General features: G+C 39.1%; 2 protein-coding genes across 4 annotated transcripts; one reads left to right on the top strand and one right to left on the bottom strand.

Annotated features, from left to right (window-relative positions):
* Positions 1-362: 362 nt before the first annotated feature.
* Positions 363-19,258, bottom strand: acox1 (acyl-CoA oxidase 1, palmitoyl). 3 transcript variants are annotated; one of them, XM_079685567.1, is made up of 14 exons: positions 19,024-19,258; positions 17,260-17,419; positions 15,394-15,554; positions 11,421-11,528; positions 11,081-11,200; positions 10,867-10,982; positions 8,676-8,845; positions 8,207-8,369; positions 6,837-7,027; positions 5,218-5,397; positions 4,348-4,453; positions 3,984-4,127; positions 3,098-3,304; positions 363-2,803 (listed from the first exon to the last, which is right to left on the bottom strand). In XM_079685567.1, the coding sequence occupies exons 1-14, from the start codon at positions 19,130-19,132 to the stop codon at positions 2,753-2,755; spliced, it is 1,986 nt and encodes a 661-aa protein (XP_079541693.1). In that variant the 5' UTR covers positions 19,133-19,258; the 3' UTR covers positions 363-2,752. The 3 variants fall into 3 exon arrangements, with proteins under 3 accessions (XP_079541693.1, XP_079541694.1, XP_079541692.1); XM_079685568.1 differs by lacking the exon at positions 15,394-15,554 and adding an exon at positions 14,581-14,741; XM_079685566.1 differs by lacking the exon at positions 15,394-15,554 and adding an exon at positions 12,652-12,812.
* Positions 19,259-19,311: 53 nt separating this feature from the next.
* Positions 19,312-21,852, top strand: ten1 (TEN1 subunit of CST complex). The gene is made up of 3 exons (XM_079685589.1): positions 19,312-19,486; positions 20,165-20,322; positions 20,729-21,852. The coding sequence occupies exons 1-3, from the start codon at positions 19,398-19,400 to the stop codon at positions 20,878-20,880; spliced, it is 399 nt and encodes a 132-aa protein (XP_079541715.1). The 5' UTR covers positions 19,312-19,397; the 3' UTR covers positions 20,881-21,852.
* Positions 21,853-21,882: the final 30 nt, after the last annotated feature.

Genomic DNA, 21,882 nt, shown 5'->3' with positions numbered 1-21,882 from the left:
CCCTCCAGCAGCTGGCAGTGTGGAAACTCCAGAAGCCTGCTAACGGTCGTCATAGTTAATGATTAACTCTTGCAGAGTTTTTTTTACGAGTGTATCTGTAATGCATGTGGCTGCCTGGCTTCGATGGACAGCAGGGTTAGTCACTTACTCACTTTGCACTTGCCTCCTAATGTCATAGACCTAAGTACGGAAACAAACAATGACGATAAATGATTAAAGCTACAGAGTAAAACCATGTTAAGAAATGGTTATTTTGAAATGTGGTGTCTCAATTTCAGCAACTGATTTTGTTGACTAGATTTGAATTAAATACAGTTCAAGCTGGTTAAACACAGGAGAAAGACAAAAAAAACAAACACATCGATTATTTAGTGTTTTATTAATATAACTTACAAGTAAAATGATGTAGCCAACCAACCATTAAAATCATATTGTTTAAAATCATTATTATGGAATAAAACATCACAAGAATATGCTTAAGAGCTATATTATAAATTGATAGTCTTTTCCTTAAAGCAGTAGTTAATGGATTAAGTCAAATAAATACAGATTGGAAATACTATGACTTGTGAGAACACGATCAATTTATTACATTAGGAAAATATAACTTCCTCAGGCACATAATTAACTCACAAATCATCTTTACAGTAAATCAGGCTTTTGATTAAAGCGATCCTTTTCATCATCGCCTCAATACAGTCACTATAAATTCTACCACAGCCTCAGTATCCACTATTTATACTGTTGTATTTGTATAAATAGTTATATATAATCTACTGCAGGTTGAAATAAATTCCCCAATTCTAAGAAATATTAAACATTTCTTCTGGTCAAGTCAGTTAATCAAAGTTTATACTAAAATTGTTTTTGTGTCAGAAACCATGATGACAGATAGGAAAGCATTTTTCTAAATAAGTTTAAAAAAGTTGATCCAGTTATCAAATATTTCATCATACATCAACCAGAACAATGGAGTCAGCAGAAGTTGAACATTGGAACATAAACAATAGATTTATTTAAAGTTTGAAACATGCTTGATTAAAAACTAGAAAAATAGGCATTGTAGATGTTGGCTGGGGCTTTTCACCTTCTTAATAATATGATCAACCCCACACAGCAGGGAGGGACACTTTTAATTCACACCAAGTGCATATGTTGCTTCTTCAGACATTCAATACAATTAAAGTACCTGCCCTCACAGGTGCTTTGACACCTCGCTTAGCTGCTTTCTGTCCCACAAAGAAATCCAAAGCATGTAGATTCATTCATTCTAATGATCAAACACACAGCTCAACAGAGAGCCGCCAAAGATCAGAAATGGAGGAAATTAGAACAAATCCCCCCTTAGTGGTTCATTTCCAGAAAGTCTTTGTAAACCTCTCCGCTGTCTTCGCTCTATATAAAGTGCAGCAGGGATGATATATGTTTGTAGTCCAACCACGGAAGTTAGTATTGCCCTGGTTTCCCGGAAACTGACGTCGTAAGGCAAGCTGTTCAAAACTCTTAAGCTTGTGTTAACCACAGACTTCTTTTTTCCAGACATTCAAAACCCACTAAATTCCACAAAAAAGGGAACTAAAAGTTGAACAACGCTAACTAATTTACAGGTTTTATGACTCATTCCTGCAGCACTCTATTGAGCTCAGCTTCTATTCACAGAGTAAAGGTACCTAGCAGCAGCAAGAGATGTGACAAGTGTTGGGGTAAAGGCAATGAAGACAATAGTGACAGACATGAAATCTGATCGTCGTCAATTATCTCTACAAAAGGAACTACAGGCCAATTGATGTGTAAAGCATACACATTGGGTAAGGTATCTAATTAAGGCTCAGGATCTGTTTAATAGCGTAAAACAGTGACTGTTAAGGAAAAGTAATTCAAATTCTTGCTCCTTTAAAGCACAGTTGAATTTGATTGAAATGGTTTCGTTACAGTATTTTATCGGGGACTATTTGTATATCTTCACTAGATGTTACTGTTGCACCTCTGCTGCAATTTTCTGGGGGTTTTATACAGAGAAAACTCAACTATGACTGTCGTTGAGGTCAGTCACATTACACCATTACGTTTTGTCGCCACAGATTTGTGAAGAAGAAAAGATTACAGCAAAGGATACATTTGATGGATAAATGAATGTGTCATAACAATGAAAGAATGAATTACATGTCATTTCAAATATGGTCCTTGTTGTCAGGGGAAACAACTAAAACTGATTTTGCAGTTGGTCTGTTTCCAGCCTGAAACGCCCTAACATTACGTAACATTCATAACATTCTGTTCTTGTTAGAAAGAAAGAGAACGATGGTCTTTCCATCTTGGCAGGCTATCATAGAGAAGCCATCAGGCACACGGCAGAAAGCGAAGAAAGATGAGGCAAAATGAATTAATAAGAAAGAAACTTCATAGTGGAATGTCTCTGCAGAAAACATCTAAAACTACAAATATTTGATTGTTTCAGTATTATTAAAGCTATTGTTTTGGATCTTGATTAGATTTTTTAGATAGAAATTCACGGTTTTCCTACCATTCTCTACTGTAACTATAAAACAGCCCCCTGTAATTTCCCCCATTAATAAAGAGACCAATGTAGACCGCTCCAAACCCGACCACATATAGACGGATTGGAGAAGGGAATGCTACATTCCTTCAGATTGGTACATTTGATATGATGGGGATTTTGTGGTTCAGGATGGGCCTCTATCCGTAGAGTTGAAAGGTCGCAGCCAGGAATCACAATGCAAGGGGGGTCAGCTCACAGTTGGGACCGCAGGGGCTTCAGGTATTTGTGGAACGATTCATGGACCTGGGAAAGGAAGAAGGAATGAAGCGTTTGTTAAGTCCTGCACAAAGGAAGCCGTTGTGGATGAATGGAAAGAGTAACATTTAATTTAGAATGATTACAAGCAAATTGATAACCCTCGTCCCTGAAGTAAATTGGTTCACTTTCTGTCTGTGTCAATCTGCTAACCACAATGAACTGAAACCAACAGTTCTGCTAGGTAGCGGTAATTCAATCCATTACATCTAACAAGCAATGTTATGAGTATCACCTGTGCCGTGACATTACTCTCATTCCACCCCTGTGACCCTGACTGACCTCTGTGGCGTTCAGTGGTGAGCGACGAGCCCACTCGAACAAGTGCTCATAGACATTCCCATCATATCTTCCCAGGATTGAATTCAGCCTCTTGTCGTTGATGTCAAAGGAGTCCACCAGTGCCACAGCGTTGGGCCTCAGCTGAGACAGCAGCTCCTTGACACGGACAGAAACCTGCAGCACCTGGGGAACACTCAGCAGACCAGCCTGGAACAAAACAGATGGAGATGAGGATGAAAACGTTTTGCAGGATGTCTCTCTTCTACCCTAACTGAGAGGGAACAGACAGGAGAGACAGCGAGGCATGACATTTTATACTTTACTAAAGATATGAAGCTAAACTAATAAAACAAGCTCAATTGTCCTTTCTTAAATCTGCAACAAGGCCACCAGCCATGCAGGAATACAAGTCCCACAAACAAAGAACCCATTTTCTTTGCTCAGAGACAAAGAGGGAACTGAGGTCGGGAACTTCTGAATGACAGCTGTAGGGCAGCCGATTTCTATAAATATGTATTTGTTACGTTTCCAAAACAATGAGCCACTGTTAACATCCGCATTAATTAGATCTGCCACACGGCACTTGTTTATTTAAAAAAATGTTGTTTTTTAAAGTGTTGCCTTTGCTCTATCCAAAACATTTGTGAACACCAGGAGACTTCTTTATAACCAAATGTTGCTCCACATAAAACCTTGGCAACAATTGCTTGTTATTTTCACTTCAGCAGTCTCTTGTCTGCGTGTGTTGTGTGTGTGAGCCCTGCAATCTGTGTAAGACTGGAACAGAGGATACTAAAGATCAGGTTACATTTTTGCAGCTACGCTAATAACAACATATCACCACTGATCGGGACCATATTGTTTCTCCACGTGATGATTTTCTGACCTGTAGGAAGTCTCCAGAGTTGTTTTTGATGCCATGCAGGGCGTACAGCAGAGCCAGGGTGGACAGCACCGAGTGTATCGCTGTGTCACCGATCTCCCCCAGCTTGTCAGTAAAGAGCTTCACTACGACATAGTGACAGTGGGCCTGGAGAAGGAAACAAATAAACTGATGGATGAGAAAAAAGATACTCATTGCAACAAATAAGAAATAATTGTAGAACTAATATGAACATGGGGAGGATTTGAGTTAGCTTTAAACTGAATCAAAACAACATTCTTGATTTGGGAGCTCTGCGACAATCTTGAGCACATGTGTGCTGAAGTTCAGGCCATATCTTAAGTAAACAGTGTATAAATGAACTTACATCTGAGGCTCTGACCAGGTCAATGGAGCTGTTGTTCCAGGCGTCCTCCTGGCACTTCCTGCGCTGCACCTCCTGCTGGATGCTCTTAGCTGCCAGCTCAACTAGACTATAAACACACACATAATCTGAATTTGTTATGACTGCTCTTATTGAGTAAGATTTCAAACTTGACTATCGTAAATCAAATCTCATGACAAACATAGAAGAAACCCCTAATACGCACACGTCCGACCTCTGTGCTGCTAACTTGTGAACAGGCAGACCACATGTTGTCGCCCTCCACCAGTCAGGCTTAGCCGCTGTTTGTCCTCACCGCACAGCTCACACTGACTGCCAAATGGATTTAGTTGTGACTAAGGCTGACAGTATGCAGGGATGTGATCAGGACAGCGTATTATGTCCGTGATGTTAAAAAAAAGGACTAAGACAGAAATATGGTTGACAGCTGAGAGCAGCAGATTTGGGCAAATCATAGGTGAATACCATAACTGAAGCTTTGGCCAAAACCAACACCTCAGATAAAAAAGTAACTAACAGCAGTCTTTAATTCAACATCTATCCCTACAGTACTTGTGTAAATCATTTACATTGAGCAGATGCTCATGCAATATTCAAACACTGAAAAGCACATTCTATTATCTTTACTTCATACATATTACATGCAACCATGAGCCAGGGTGGAGGGGTCAAAGCAGGTTAAAGATAACTACCGGTACTTGAAAATAAATAAAGCTTGAGGAAGTTTTCCCACAATCAATTGTCTAATGAATAAGAGGGAAATAATGTGAAATGGTAAAAGGCATTTCAAACTAAAAATACAGCCCAAAGCTTGAGAAACTAGATCATATTCCAGCTGTTCCCGTGTCTTACATGGCAGCTCTCTGTTTGTAGACCTCCACCAGGCTGGCCAGGTCGTTCACGTCCACCACGGTTGGCCTGGCAGCGACGGTCTGAGGCTGGACCCTCTGAAGGTTTGCGTCATTCAGATATGACACGGTGCCGCTCAGCTGCTGTCCTTCCTTAGCCTGCCGGTAGCTCTTCACCAGGTATCTGTAGAAGTGTTGAGCAGACACAGGTGATGGTGAAACAGCTAACACAGTTGTTTAGGCATTCTGCACATGGGGCTACTGTAAATCACGTGCCCTAAGATTACATTTCATATGAAAATGGTATAGAGTAGTTGGTCTTATAACAAGTTGAATATCAAAGATAGGGTTACACTTTTTCTTTTTCATCATATGCAAGACATTTAATAAACACAAAACCAGATTTCAAGGCTTTGGACCACCCAACAAGACATGTTGTGGCATTTTTCCACATCATACAAAATATATTCTTAGGGCATCAATGGGACATGCCACGCTAGCTTCTGACCCACTTATTTTTAAAGTCCAGGAAATTAGCTTTACCCAATTGCTTTAGTTAGGTACTCTTTTTTCCAATTAACTTCTCTCTGTTATTATTTATTCAACCCAAATCCAAATCTGGTTTTCTTATATCAACCTGTGGCTTGTTTCCATTCACAACACTATTTTTTGTAACATTGTGTTTAATAACGAGCTTATTGTGTAAAGAATATTTCTGTTCACATATCCTTGCCAGGGAAACAATATCACATGACAGCTGACCTTTATAGTGCTGGTGATAAAGGAAAACATAACAGTTAACATTTAGAAATATAAAATGTCGCCCGTGTTTGTTTTGCATTGTGGGTGTGTTGGCATTTATTTATGTCTAGTTGTGTCTGTCTCGGTCTCGCTGCCATTCCATTAAAGTGAGTAACAAAATAATGTTTAAAAAAGCTTTGTGTTTTGTACCTGTACTGAAAACGTTGCGATTTATTCAAGTGGACCTATCATGCTATATTTGAATAATATAGTGTAGGACCATACCTATATAAGGCATATTTATACTTTTTATTTTTCAAAATACCAAACAGATCATGCATTTTAGCCATTTCTCATTTCGTTCAATTTAACACTGTCTTTGCATGGGCTGATTCTGTGAGAACAGCACCATCTACAGGCCTGGCATATGTACTACAGCGTCTCCAGCGCTTTCGAACGGCAATGTCCGTGGCTGTCTCCTCCTGATTGGTGGAGTTGGCCCAATAGCCGTAGCGCCACTTCTGTGACGTCATAGAAGTGTTCAAATCTGGATCAGTCTGTATCAGATCCGTTGCAGCCCCTTTTTTGGAGATTTGGGTATGGAGGAAAATAGAGAGGGTTGTGTTTTCTGACACTTGGTGAGTTCCCTGGAACACCGGGGACACATATTCATGTATCAAAGACGTACAAAAGTGCATTTTGCATGATAGGTCACCTTTAAGTTATCAGCTGTTACTATAAGTTAGAAGTCGAAACATCAAAATAAAGTAATAACATCCCTCCTGCTGTGTCCCAAAATATAGTAAGACTCTACAAAGGTATTTGGTTGGCAGTATTTTAACTCGATCCTTGTGAGACGTCATATTTGTATTTCTGAGTTACCTTGCGGTCTGCAGCATCATGACTGTGTTCTCTCCCTCGTAGGTGCATGCAGGGGTGAACTCGACGTAAATGTCTGGCAAGGCGCTGCTGCGGGAGTAGCCGTGGCCGCCACATGACATGCGGCAAACCTCGATGCCAGCGTTGGTGGTCCACGTGGTGAAGGCCTTCAAGCCGGCAGACAGGGCATGGAGCTGTAGATATGAGAGTTAAGAGGATGAGAAGAGCATCATTCAAACTTGGGTGCCGTGTAAACAACATCAATTTACAGTATGTTAATGTATGACTGTATGAATGTATGATAAGCTATGAATGGCCCTGGCTAGAATACTAGAAACATTCAGTGATGGCTATGGGCTAAACATTCATATGCCTATATATATATATATATATATATATAATCAGGGGTGCACATAAGTGGTACGCAGGTACGCATGCGCGGCAACAATCTGAAATGCGTACCGTCACTTGTGTCACAAAGCGCATTTGCGTACCGACATACTTGTGAAGCTTTTCCAGAAGGCGGTTAGATCACCGGACGACAGAGTAGGTTCCCGTGTGCAGACAGGGCTGCTGTTAATGTCGGTCTGTACAGCAGCACTGCGCTGTGGTCACGAAGCTCTGCACTCCACCACCTCCCCCCCATTGACATTCGATATACAGAGGGCTTCATACTCCACTATCCCCCCCGCCCCCCCGTTCACATTCGCGATACAGAGGGCTTCATGGGAACTTTGAGGGGAGCCAGAAGTTGGAGTACCAAACACTGTCTCAAGGTACTTATTTGAGTACCTCACTGAGAAAGTTGTGTGCACCCCTGTATATAATAGTAGTTGTTACTGCACAATTAAATGAACAATAAGAAGTTGTAGTTCTTATTTACCACAATAAAATAGTGACAGCTTTTAAAAGCATTACTTTTGGAAATGTTTTTATTTGTATATTCTTTTCATATTTATTTGATCAAATTAATGTTAATGTCTGTACTTATTCTTTGCTCCATTCTTTTGTATTATGGTCATTTGATGTGCCCATTTCCGTTTGTGACGTTTTTTGTAACATTGTGAAGATATGCGCTACTTAATATGCTTAAATTAATAAAATGCAAACAAACAAACTTGTCAACCACACAGAGAGGGCGATTGAAGCCTGTGTAATAAGAAGAATAACTTTAGTATTTTATTTGAGGAACATTTTACGCTAAATTACTAAGCTTGCATTGATGTCAGTAACAAATCTGAAACTGTTGGCTTAAACTATGGCTTGCACCATAGACACACAACACATACAGCTGGAAGCACTGACACCGACCTCAGTCAATATGCATTCTCCACAATAAAACCTAGTGTTACATGTTCACGTTTAGTCAGTACCTCAGGCAGTTGACTGAAGTCCCCATTGCTGATGTCTCCACTGATGCGTTGGTAGGTCTCTCTCATGTACTGTCCGACAAAAGTGAAGGCATAGGCCGTGGCAAGCAGAGGAAACAGCTTGTACTGCTGCGTCTGGTAATCCAGGATCTGAGGCTCTGGCTCTCTGTGGGATAAAAAACACCAGTTTGACCTCTCATTATCTCAAATAAAGGTTTTACTTTCCTTTAATACAGGAAGATGTGGTAAAAATCCTGATAAAAGACATGTGCTATTTCCATTTCCTGTTGGAAAAACTTCGCCAATATGAACCTCTGACACAAACCAGCATGACTAATGTGAATTTCCAGTGCCTTTAAGGGAAATCAAATGTTGACCTTGCGCATGAGTTGTTTTTTTCTTGCTGCTTCTATGAGTGATGCAATGTGTGTGCAGCTGAAGTGCCTTCATGCATTCATTTGTGTTGACTGACCCGGCCCGGATCTCAGACTGGTGTCGGACGGAGCTGTAGCGGATGGCGATGATGGAGGCTTTGGAGAGAGCCCGAGCAGACTCGCCTACGATTAAGGAGCGGATGAACACCATGGTGCCGTAGGTCAGCTTGGCACTCGGGGGCTTCAAATATGTCCCATCTGGCTCCACCTAGTGGTGAGACAGAGTCACTCTTACTTCAGGAGTCCCACATTGAATACACAGTATACAGTAGACACACGTTTATTTTTACACTCTTGGATAAAAGAAATGCAGTCTAATACACCAGTTCAGGATTAATGTACTATGTATGTATTGGTGTTTCTGTTTGAAACAGGTTCTCCAATTATCTTCCAGCTGTATAAAGCTGAATCAGGTGCTCCTCAGTGAGAGGACAGAAAACGTAAAGGGGAAGAAGACGCTGGAGCACACTTAATGATATGCAGACTTTAACTATGCAACCAGTCTAAATGTAAAACTACTGTGTCTTCACCAGAGGCAAGGTGTATGGTTTTGGCCACTCTATTCACATCAATTAGTTAAGCTGAATCTTCAACTAAATAACTCAACCAAAAATCAACTCAAAGGACATCCTCTAAAATGAGCAACCAAAAATCAACTCAAAGGACATCCTCTAAAATGAGCAAAGTTAAATAAACACCTTAAAGCTTAAACAACTGGGGTCAACCTTCGTTAAGGTCGGATTTTAAGCACGGCTGCATTATTTTTAGCTAGGTGTACTTCATTATTTTGCAACTGTGTGTATATATACCATTACTAGATTAAATATACAGTATTACTCTATACCAGGGGTAGCCAACACGGGGCATGTTCTAAAAATAGCTCGCCAAGCAAATCCAAAATGTAAAACATACACACACAAAAAAAGGAAATGTAATTAAAAGAACCTACCCTGTGCATAAACGAAACCTCTCATAGCGAACTCTATCTACTTACTACAACTCTATATCTATCTAACACCCCTCCTCCCCCCACCCCCACAATGAATATCGACCTTCACGTTCTTGCTTGATTTGCGGGACCAGCATTGCAGTCGGGAAGAAAAGCAATGTGGAGCGGCACCACTTCATAAGGAGTTTGACCGTGATTTTCCTTCTGGCAGAATCTACACAACACATCAGCCCCATTGAACACAGCCTAGTCATGTCAGCCTATACTGCACATGAGGGGCAGAGTTTTATGTGTGTGTGCGTGTGTGTGTGTTGCAACTTGCATATTGCAATTACTTGACACAAACACACGCATGGCGTAATTTACATTGGGGACATGGGCCCCCCCCCCCCTCACTTTTTTGAAATCCCATTTGTGTCCCCCCACTTTACAAATATGTTTATTTTTATTTTTTGAACGCAAGCCGTCATCGCCACGGAGGAGCACACAGTCTCTGTGAGCGAGAGAGACAGAGAGAGCCAGAGAGCTAGAGAGAGCCCACTTTTATCTATTTAATATAGTTGTAACAAATAAAGTAAGAAATCATTCCAATGTGTACTATATTGTATTTAAAAGGGGAGTGGTTAGTAAAATATGCATAAATAAAAAGAAAGAATACTAACTAGGTAACATAAGATAAGAATAAACAAGCTGAAATGATTTGTTATTGGTTGTGATCATATTCTAAAGATGTTTGGATTATTGGAAAGTATACAGCTCCCTTTCATCTGAGTGTTGAGAGCTGTATCCATAAATTCATTTTGTGCTCAAAGTGCACCAGATTGATGCATTTAACTTCAACATTTAAAAAAATCTTAACTCGGGGGTGCATGCCCCCAGACCCCCCTAGAGGATGTGAGGTCCACCCCCAAATAAAGCAGGTTAAAATAATTGAATTGCATACATGTTCTTTTAGTAAACACTGAAAACGGGTCCCACAGACCCAAACATCACATCAAGTATAATGTTAAAATGTGCTAAATATATACACTGCAAAAAACAAAACAAAGAGTAAAAGTAGCTCAAGATTTGTTTTCTATTTTTTGAAAGTAGGTCTCATCTTAAAAAAGATTGGTGACCCGTGCTCTATACTGTCACAATGCAATTATGACATTTAAGGACAGGTGGTTTTGCTGAGCAAAGAGAAAGTGCAATACACTTTCTGTAATTGTATACAGCATGAACAATGGTAGAGTATGTCCCTTATTCATTCATTCATTCCAAAAAACGTGTCTAATCACCTTGGCGTATTTCATAAGCATGTTGTCTCGCGGGAGTCGCACGTTCTCTAGTTTTAGAAATCCGTTGTCAACTTCACTGAAGCCAAACTTGGGACCGATATCTCCGACCACAATACCTAAAAGAGAACAAGAGCAAAACAAAGTAAGTCCGAGACATAGAGGTGAATGAGGACTGACTTCACCACAACACCAGATCCAGAGAGACGGTGGTTACCTGGCAGCGGTATGTGTGTGCTCATGTCGCGGATGGGTACGATGAAAGCATGAATACCGTGGCAGTTTCCCAGGGTATGAAGCTGGGCTAGAACTATAGCATGGTTTGAAGTCTTACCAACTGGAAAGAGACAGAGTTAGAGGGTTAAAGCTAGTTGGTTCTGAATGTCACAAGGTTTTCTTATCCTGGAAGAAAACATCTATAAATCATTGTGAAACCTTGAGGGAAAGGGAAATACATATTCCTTATGCCGTCAGGGATTCTGATAATATGCCATTCAAGGGTGGGAAATGACTGTTGGTTGAATCCTGCAGAGATATGCAGGTGTCTAAGTACTTACGTCCTCCTGGCCACCATTTGATGGAGCTGATTGTGGGACTGTTCAACACAAACTCCTGCGTGGCTGGGTCGTACGTGGCCGTGGTCTCCAGCCCGCGGAGGTGTGTGCCTAGAGAGACAAAACATCAAACCCCACCAAGCACACACATACAGAGTGCATAGTTGAAGAGCAAAAATTTATTTAAAAGACATACAACAGAATAAATATATGGACAGAAAACATGTTAAATATTAAAAATGCATAATAGAAACTTTCCATGAAAAATCAAATGGATGAAAACAACATAAAAATGAGCATAGCAGTGCACTTTGTAGGTGTTTGACAGATCTAAATGTGTATATTATATAAATATACTAACACATATCTCATGCAGTTTGTTTGATTACCTTAGAATTTTACAACACAAAGAAAGTAGGTCTCGATGAGCTACACTGGAAAATGTTAAAAACAAACAACGATCTAAGATTATTAGTTAAGGAGAGTTCTGTGTAATACACGGGGGAAGGGTTAGGGTTTAAGAGCAACAGCTGGCCTGTCTAAAGGGCAGGGAGCGTGACTATCGCAGAGGTTTGGGCATGCAGAAGAAACTTTTGATAACGTGTGGGAAGCCAGGGCTTTACTAAAAGTCATTTATTTGACATACTAAACTTTAAATTACGTTTCTTCCAACTTCCCGTCTCGACCAAATTTAGTTGTATCTTACAGAGAAGATGGGACAATATGACGAAAAATATGTGAAAAACAAGTCAGAAATAAACCTTCTCAGACCTTTTAGTATGTTTTGTACTAATATTAGTGCTAATTAGGTCAACGTTTTTTAATGAAATATGAGGAGAATCACAGTCTTTGAAATAAAGCACAAGTCTGTTGTGTATTAAAAAAGGGGAAATGTGTAAGAAATGGCCAGGCTAATTGTTTAAAAACTTTAAATAGCAATCCAACATCATGAATAGAATTTAAAGATGCTACAGTGTTGACTAACGGACCGGAGGCCGTCGCACTTTTTTTCAGAGCTTAAGATACAAATGTGCCGTATTCTTGCCAAGCTGTTAATAAGATTGTTAAATTAAAAGTAGTTTTAAAAGTTGATGCCGGTCATTTTAGAAAGTCTGGACCCAAAAGTAAAGATGAAATGATACACCTATTGGTTTTTCCAGGATCAGAGCACATTGCCCCTCTAAAGAACGGGACTAAACGGATCCGATAATTTGGACTGCTCTGGTCATTTTACCGTGGCCCATCTCTGTCTGTGCGTAGGTGCCGATGATCTCTAGGTTCCAGGCAGGCATGAAGAAACGGTCCATTTGCTCTGGGGTGGCCTGGTTGAGCAGTGTGGGCAGGAACATCCCCAGGTGGAGATCCAAGGGCTCGGCCCTGTCTGGGTGAACACATCTAGGCCGCGCAGCAGAGGGGCAAACGGAAGAGAAAAGCAGGTGGTGAAAGGTGGTGAAAGGGGCAAAGAGGAAGGTGCATAGGGAAGGTTTGAGCAATGTCAATGTTTTGAACCATGCAAAGAGTGTATGAATGAGGAGAGAATATTGGAGCAAGTATTTTCAAGAACCCACAGAACAGATTTTTTGATAAGAATTGATATGGTCAAAATGAAGAAGCAGTGATGGAAGATATAAAGACAGAGTTTGTGATAGCAAGCAGCGAAAAGGCAGATTTGAAAAATTAAAACAGCTTGTGATAATATCATGCACATTGATTTGATCATTATGTTCATTATTTGGCTCAACATTTGTCTTCAGTAGCTGCATCAATAAAGTTCCCCTGTCACATTAGAGCTTAAACACCTCTGCTATGCAAGCCACTGTCTCAGCCAGTTAGAAGCACGCAGTCTGACCATTAGCTGCTCAAATCAAAGCACCATTGAAAAGAGGTTTACTGAAATTACTTTATGGGACATTTACTGACGCCACCTTCTGCTCAAGGATATCGGAATGGGCATTGTTCGTTTTTTTTTTTTTTATAGACCAAACTATTAACAAAGAAATGAGAAGATTCATTGATAAGGAAAGCAGTCTTGAGTTGTGGCCTTACAAACGTTGCAGAGGGAACATAGGTTCACAACATGAATGATACTCAAATGATACTATAAGGACTTGGCCCAAACCGACACAAACACTAGATCAAAGTGTTCATTAAAGATGGAGACAGCCGTTATAAACTTTCAGTGTAGGTTTGCATGGATGAAATACTAATTCACTAGACAACAGCTTGACTTCAGCAAGGCAACAAACAATAGCTGTGGTGGCCTAGATTCTCTCAGATTACAAAGACACATTCATCCCGAACTCGGTCTCATTAAAAGGATCCACCACCACATATTGAGCAGCACGTGACGTAGCTTCTCCTACTTCTGATGTGAGATACATGAAAAGCAGAACAAAATAACCAGTTTCCAGTCTGCACTAGCTACGGTCAAACGGAATCAGCTTTTTTGGCCACTCGAGATATAGCCAAAATATAAACAGAATTTCATTGGAAACTCATTTCACTTGCCAAGTGACTGAAAGTAATTAAGACACAGCAATCAAATTCACACAAGATTCACCATTAGAGCGTTATCATAAAGATGGAATAAAGGAGGTGTGGGTAGGAAATCAGTGGCACTAGCTAATGCAGATGGGAATATGTGTTGGAAAAGACGGGACAAAGCTACGTTATTTTGTTTTTACAACAATTAAGGTGTAAGGGACAGACACTTATGGAGTGATATTAGTAAACCAGCTATATATACAAAACTAGCCACAAATAATCTGTTGTTGGAACAAAATGAAGTATACGAACACAGATGTCAGTACATGCATGCGGTTACTTTGGAATTTCCTACATGATTTGGACATGTCAAACACATACAAGAAATCACCTTAAATTCTCCTGGTACTTATCCAAACCTGCTGTAATGGGCCTGTTTTTCCCAGCCCCAATATAATTCCTTAACATTCCAATAAGTGCTATCTTATAACAGCACAACAAATCTCCTAGTACCAGACTCCTGGTACTAGGATGGGTTAAATGCAGAGAACACATTTCACTGTGTGTGTGCTCTGCATGTGTGACCATTAAAGGAGGGTTTCATCCATCTATCTATCTATGAGGGACTTAAACTACATAAAGTCGATCAATTAAAAGCTAATTCTGATTAAGAACTGACCGTGACCCATCTCAGTTTGGGCATATGTGCCCAGGGCCTGGAGGGACTCTGCCAGAGGTAACCACTTCCTGGCCTGCTCAGCGTCACACTGGCTGTACAGAGTGGGTAGGAACATGGCATAGTGGAGCCCAAAGGCCCATTGTTGGTGTCCTTGAACCATACTGGGTGAAGGGGAGGTATAAAGACACACACATTAGGCTCAGACCTGCTGTCACTCAAACGTTGTGTAACTGATGGATCTGCTGACTCATCATGTTGTGGAAGCGCTGGCGGACATTGAATTTTGGGTTTAAGTTTAACTCACCTACGCAATTCCGGTACTTTCAGAAACAATGAACTATCTAAACCGTCACGTTGTTTAGTTGCGATAGTTTGTTTCACATCACTCTTACATTTGATTCTGTAAATGACTTACAGTACACGTTTATTATTTCTGACTGCAATGTTACACTACGTGTGTGCCTATGTGGCTTCACCACTGTTACCTCAATGATTATAAGGAAAAGCAAACAAGTAACAAAGAAATGAAAAGGCTCAGATTGAGATACTTCATCATTAATTCTGGATAAAGTCGGCCCATTATTTACATTTTACTGGGACTAACATGGGACAAAGGGATCATTTTAAAACACCCACAGCATAAAATGAAAGAAGCTGACAGGAAGCTTTGGAGTTTAGGAGCACAGGACAATGTTGTCAGAACGCGCATGCGACTACTTTTGAACGGTTGATATTATTTCTATCTGTCAAACACATACAAAGATCACCTTAAATACTCCTGGTACTAAGTTAAAGGCTAATTCCAGGACTGACCGTGACCCATCTCAGTTTGGGCATATGTGCCGATGGCCTGGAAGGACTCTGCCAGAGGTAACCACTTCCTGGCCTGCTCAGCGTCACACTGGCTGTACAGGGTGGGTAGGAACATGACAAAGTGGAGCCCCAAGGCCTCATGGAAATTGCCTTGAACTGTTCTGGGTGAAGGGAAGGTACAAGAAACAACTTGCGTTCAGACTGGATGTCCCTCAAACGTTGTATAACTAAATAGATCTGCTGACTCACTTTGTTTGTTCTATGTCTAGGTTTAACTCACTCATGCTACGATAAAATGTAATGTAGTGTTTGAACTGGAGGAATTGTTCGTCCTGTTCCTGTTGTTTAGTTACTCAGTTCAGTTTTACAATGATTTACTCCTCAAGAGGGCAAGCAAAGTGCAAGAGGTGCTTTTGTAATTCACATCTATCCTTTTTACAAGACACAGCATAAACCTACAATATGTTGACAGAAAGCTTGGTAGTTTAGGAACAAAGCGCAATGAACATTTAACCAAATCTCTACAATAACAATATAACAAGTGATAATCTTTGACATTGCGTTAGGCTGTACGCAGTTGACCTTTGACACAGTTTTAATCTTACATTGAACTTTGATCAGCCTAGATTTATTTCCCTCTATGCCATACACGCTGATATTTACATAACCTTACAACTTTTCCCCAAAGTGATACAGAATGCAAAGCCTTCGCAAATGATTGTTCAGTTTTCTAATGTGCACACCGATGTTCCCTAAAAGTCTCATATACAGGCTGATGCCACGATATATCATGTTCAGTGACTTCAAAAAACTGCCTGTAGTATAAGGCTACATCTCTGCATTACGATCGTTGTAGCTCACAGAAACATCACTTATTAAATCCATAACTTCTTTCTGTGGTAAATAGATTTAGATGTTTTTTGTTTGCGCTTTGTGACAAACAAGAAACTCAACAACCAGCTACCTGTATTTTAAAATGTGAAATGGTAGTATATAAGACAGGCATTGTTGAATCGCATATTTTTCTAGCCTAGTTAGCTAATATATATGATTATTGTTGGGGTTTTTCATTTTAAAATGCATTAGCACCTGCTATAAACATATAGTCCCCTGTAGCTCCTGTGCTGTGCGTTATTGTGGGTCAGTAGCTGCATATAATTGCTGTTACAAACATAATAACATCTTGTGTGGTGTTTAAAACAAGTATGATAGTTGTCAAATATTAGCCTTCCCTAACCTGAGCCTCCCCCGCTGCCTACGATTGTATAACATGTAATATGCCAGCCACTGACAAATTTCAAACTCTTGATACTGACAGTATCCAAATAAGGTCATTGAAGTTTGCTTGAGTATAAAAGTATATTCAAATAGTAAAATATTGTAAAATATAGTGTGTGGAAAACAGGATTTCATTGTTCATCACTTCCTTCTATTACATTTGGATTGTAAATGACTAACAATATGCATTTCTTATTTTTGACACTGCCATGTGATAAATGAATATCATTTTATTATATTCTTCATTTATGTTTCTTGATTATTCTAAAATACATGAATACAGATTCTGGTTAAATGCCTGCTGGCATTGCTTGCTAGAAATGATTTTTGTGATAAAAATGGCACATTAGTAAATCTCCTCCAGCTAAAAAGGTTCAATTTGAGGTATTATGAAACACAGTTGTTTCATTTAAGTCAGAGCCCTTCATTTGTAATACTTAAGATCTTTTTTTTCTTTCCACTTAACACTTTTCCCATAGGCTTTTTGTGTCCGACTACCCTTGACTGTGTTGAGGCTTTTGTCTGCCAGCTTATCTGGATCTACAGTATGTAAGCCAGACCTCACATGGACTCATCTTCACCACATACTTTTTGTAGCAGTAGATCTCCTCTGGGTCTGCAATGCCATACTCTCTGAGCTTCAGGATCATCTGGGCGCTTTTTCTAACAGCCTGGTCATAGCGGTCACTTCGAGACAGGAAGTTAGGGTCCTCCTCGTTAAAGTCCGGGTCGCTGAAAACCAGTGACTCTACATGGTGGGAATGGAATCAGAAATGTTTATTTAAGTCTACACATTCGCTGTAGTGTGTCGAATATATATTTCACATTTTAAATGTAGTGGACATTTTCAAAAGTCCATTAAGAATTTGTGAGTGTGTCCCCTCGTGTGACTCTTTGTACGAAGATTTGTGAGTGTGTATCAAGATTTTTGAAATGTGTAATGAGAAAATAAGTATGTAGATTTGTTCAAAAAAAATAAACATCAATTTATAATTCTTCTAAGTGCCTTATAGTTCAAGAACCAACATTTCCATGGTGATCACATTCTTTCTGCTGTACAAGAGTTAATCATCTCAACTTTGAATAGCAATGAATACAATAAAATAAGGACAACTACAAAAATCCTTTTTTTCTGAGGTCAAAAGAGTTTTGCATAGTTTATTTTTCTAAACTGAAGCGGACTGGGTCTCCTTTACTATTGAGTTTGGTGCTTAAACCTGTCCAGACTTCTGTTGTGAGCTTGATGGAACTTGTGAATATGTACATAATTGTTATAGTATTTTAGTTGTACCTTCTGCATATTCTTATTGTAACTTTTCAATTGTATTCCCTTTTAATATGTTTATTGTAGGTAGCAAAGAACAGGGCAAATTCTTTGTACGTAAAACCCTCCGTGGCAATATATAAATATTCTGATTCTGTATAACTTGGTCTTCTCAATTAAATAGTGTCAACATGAATATATTTGGGGTTTGGACCGTTTTAGACAAAAATAGACTTTTAAAGAAGTCAATTTAGACTGTGTCTGGATTCTTCCACATGTTTTGTCGACAAGACAATATTCAGATTAATCTATAATGAAAATTATTATTATTTAAGGTCCTAGTAGGTTTCAATACAACTTTCTGCACAACAATAAAACTTTCTCCACATTTAGGTCCAACTAAATGTACAAATAAATGTAAAATGTGAAGAATGAAATAGGGATCTTATCTCAAAACTCACCTGTTCAGATTAGCCTACTCTCTCTACACTACTAAACATCTGGTTTGCTCATTTAAATACTACTGTCATGTCCTTCCAATTCGGTCTGCTTTTTAAATGTCTATTTTGTTTTGTCTACCCTGTATGCATTTTATGTCTTGCTGTTTAGAGTATTTATTTTATTAATTGTAAGGCGACCTTGGGTGCCATGAAAGGCACCTCGAAATCAACAGTATTATTATTATTATTATTATTAGTATTATTATAAAACATACCATATTTTTTCTTTGCTACCTACACAGCTAGTATGTTTTGCCTGAAAAAAATAAAGTAGCGTAAAGTTCACTTGTTCAAAAACGGGTGAAAATTAAATTACATAACTGGACTCTAAACTCATATATTTCAGTTTATATAATGAAAAGTTTAGTTCAGTCTGGACAACTACAACGTAGTGGTTGTAGACAGGAAAGCTATTAGTAAACATCCATTGAAATAATTAGCTCCTTTTTCTCCTCAATAAAACTTTCTCAGGAAACATCCTTACCTAATCATCATATAAAGGTGACGGTGTCGAGGTCAATAACACCTGATATTATAGGGCAAAAGTGACAGCTTCATGCTACTCCAAAAATGACACTTCAAACTCACCAATCTCTCGCCGTCTTTTGGTCTTTTCAGGCCCCCCGTCCAAAATGTACGTCAGTTTCTCGACGTCAAAAGTGGCATTTTTGCGCTCTCTCGTAATATCAGGATTCATGGTTCGGAATGCGAGTAAAAACAATATGTATATTGAAAAACCTGTTATGTTATGTTAGCTGTGTTGTAGAGCCTCCTGCAACCTCAACAACCTGAAGGGTCCTCCTCACAAGGCCTCTTATTCCCACAACGCATGCGCAGAGAGGAGCGGGGAGGAGGAGACAAGTCATGTGACATGAACCCGGAAGTAGGGTATCCAAACTTTAAAGGCTTTATTGCCATGCTTTATTGTCATTATTCAACCATTTCTGAGTTTTCTTTCCAGTATGCTTCCCGCAGCTGCAGTTTTTCATTTCCCCTGGGAGATAAACAGTGGAGAAGTACAAGAAGGACTGTCAGTAAGAGTACTTGGCAGGTGGGTTTTGTTTCTGACAGACTCTTATCAGTTGTGATGCTCTGAATGCAAAACAAAATGTGTATTTTGCAACACATTTGTTTGGTACTGTTCACTCTTCTGAATGGGATTAGGAACAGTGTTATTAGTAGCAATGCAGGTTTCAAAAGTGGGATTACATTATTATTTATTTAGATCTGGTGTAAAATAAACTGAATGGAGAAAACGTTTTACAATCTTAAACATTTCAAAAATCTAAAAAGGGGTTTAGGCTGTCTCTAGTGTCTACTGTTCTTTATGGTGGACACAGTGTAATCACCTCCTTGTTCACCTTTTATAAACAGAATAAACCATTTTAAAATTCAAACATGGCCTAAGTCTTCGTACTAAAATCTGAACCCAACATTTAAAAAAGGATTATTGGTGAAAATGCATGCTTAGAATATCTTGTCCTGACCTCAAAGTCTTCCTTATAAAAGAAAGTACACTATGGAAGTACAGCAAAAGTTTTGTTTATGCAGCAGGACGATCCTGTCAGTATTTGATTATTACTGAAATTGGAATTGTTTAGTGTAGTTGTAGCCCGTCAGACTACTTTATGGGGTGCAATTATAATGCATCATAATGTATAAGATAATCCTATTAAATGTAGCCTTCAGATAAAAGAATAAATCTTAATACACCTGTTCAATTTTCCAGACTGGTCTGCTATCAGCCTGAGGAGTCCAGAGCCACGCTGTCGGCTCAGCATGCTTCAAAAGAGCACCAAGTGGTCGTCCACACGTTGTTTGTTGAGCCTTTTAACCCAATAATTGGGGCCCAGTATATTGTTCTGGGTGAGATTGAAAATGCTGAGGGTAAGTAAATACTTTGTTATCCATCAAATTATAAATTAGATTTTTATACCAGTTTCTGTTTTTCTTGAGTCCATGTATTTAAAAAAAAAAGAAATTGACTGTCTACCTGGAAGAAGTATAGTGGTAGTATATACTATAATGTAGACAATATAGTGTATGAGTATTATATGATTTATGATATGTTATGGGACACTACATTCACTCCAACAGTGTAAATATATTTATTATTGTATTATACAGCTTAGAGCTATCTTATAGAATTGATGTGTTGAAATAGAGCTAAAATCACAACTCTTTAAATACTTGTGTTTGTTTATCTCTATTTCAATTACACTCTCATTAATTTCATTGTATCTTGTCATTCATAACAAAGGAGTCTTGGTCTCTGCATCTTCTCTCCTTATAGGGGTTGGTGCGATGGTCCGTGCCCGTGTGCTAAACTGCGTTGATGGTGTAAACGTCGCCCTTCTACAGAAAGCCACCAATGAGCAAAGGAGCTTCTTCAGGGAGAGGGAGCACACACCGGGTGATGCTGAACAACCTGCACATGCAACCTGATCAGGGTCTCCTGACTTTCTAAGGATGCTCGTTGAGTATCAGGACTACTGCTCTGCCTCTGAAGCTGTTTGCTAAGTAAACTTTTGGTTCACTGTAAAAAACTATCTTTTCTCTCTCTGACCATAACAGGTAGTTCATTCTGGGGATTGATTATTAAGGCCCCAATGAATGGATTGGCAAGATGGTTTGATGTTTGGTCAATGAAGAAATAAAAACAACTGTTTTAGATCCATTACTTATGACAGGTGCAATAACCTATGTGTTGAGACATCTGATATTATTTTAATTCTACCGTTTTATATGGTGGGACTGAGCACTTTTTTTTTTTCATGCTTTGAAAATGGTGTCATGTATTGGTCATGTGAGTTGGATAACATAACTTTGTTCCACTCATTGAAATACAGAGGCGGGAAGTAGTGGAGTAGAAATACTAACTGTACTTAAGCATATTTTTCTGGTATCAGTACTTTACCCCACTACTTATTTTTCGGACAACTTTTTACTTTTACTTCTTACATTTTTAACACAAATACCTGTACTTTCTACTTCTTACATTTTCAAAATATGGCTCGTTACTTTAGTTTTAATCTGCATTTGGTGGTGTGATCATTATTATTTAGAGTCATTGCGTGCCTAGTGATTTTAACAAGATGCATGTATCCATAATTTCCTGGTTTTCTCTAAAGAAGAGGGACCAATGAAAACTGTCATGTTGCCATTGTTCAGCATCGAAACATTCATTAGCTAACCATGACATTATTGTTCTATTAATATAAAGGGAGGTCAGTTACTTCTATATCTGTATCTGTACTTCTACTTGAGTAAAGGATGTGATACTTTTGCCATCTCTGTTAAGTTTAAATACTGAATTATAAATGCTAAGCAATCCAATTGAGCACATTGTACTAAGTAAATATATAGGATATCCAAATAGGATGAAGCTGGTATTACATTAAAAGTAAACGATGAATACCCGTTGTACCTGCCTGTGTCTTCTTAAAA

The sequence above is a fragment of the Notothenia rossii genome (assembly GCF_949606895.1).
Source record: "Notothenia rossii genome assembly, chromosome: 1".
Lineage (NCBI taxonomy): Eukaryota > Metazoa > Chordata > Actinopteri > Perciformes > Nototheniidae > Notothenia > Notothenia rossii.
This window is presented reverse-complemented; position numbering and strand designations above follow the sequence as displayed.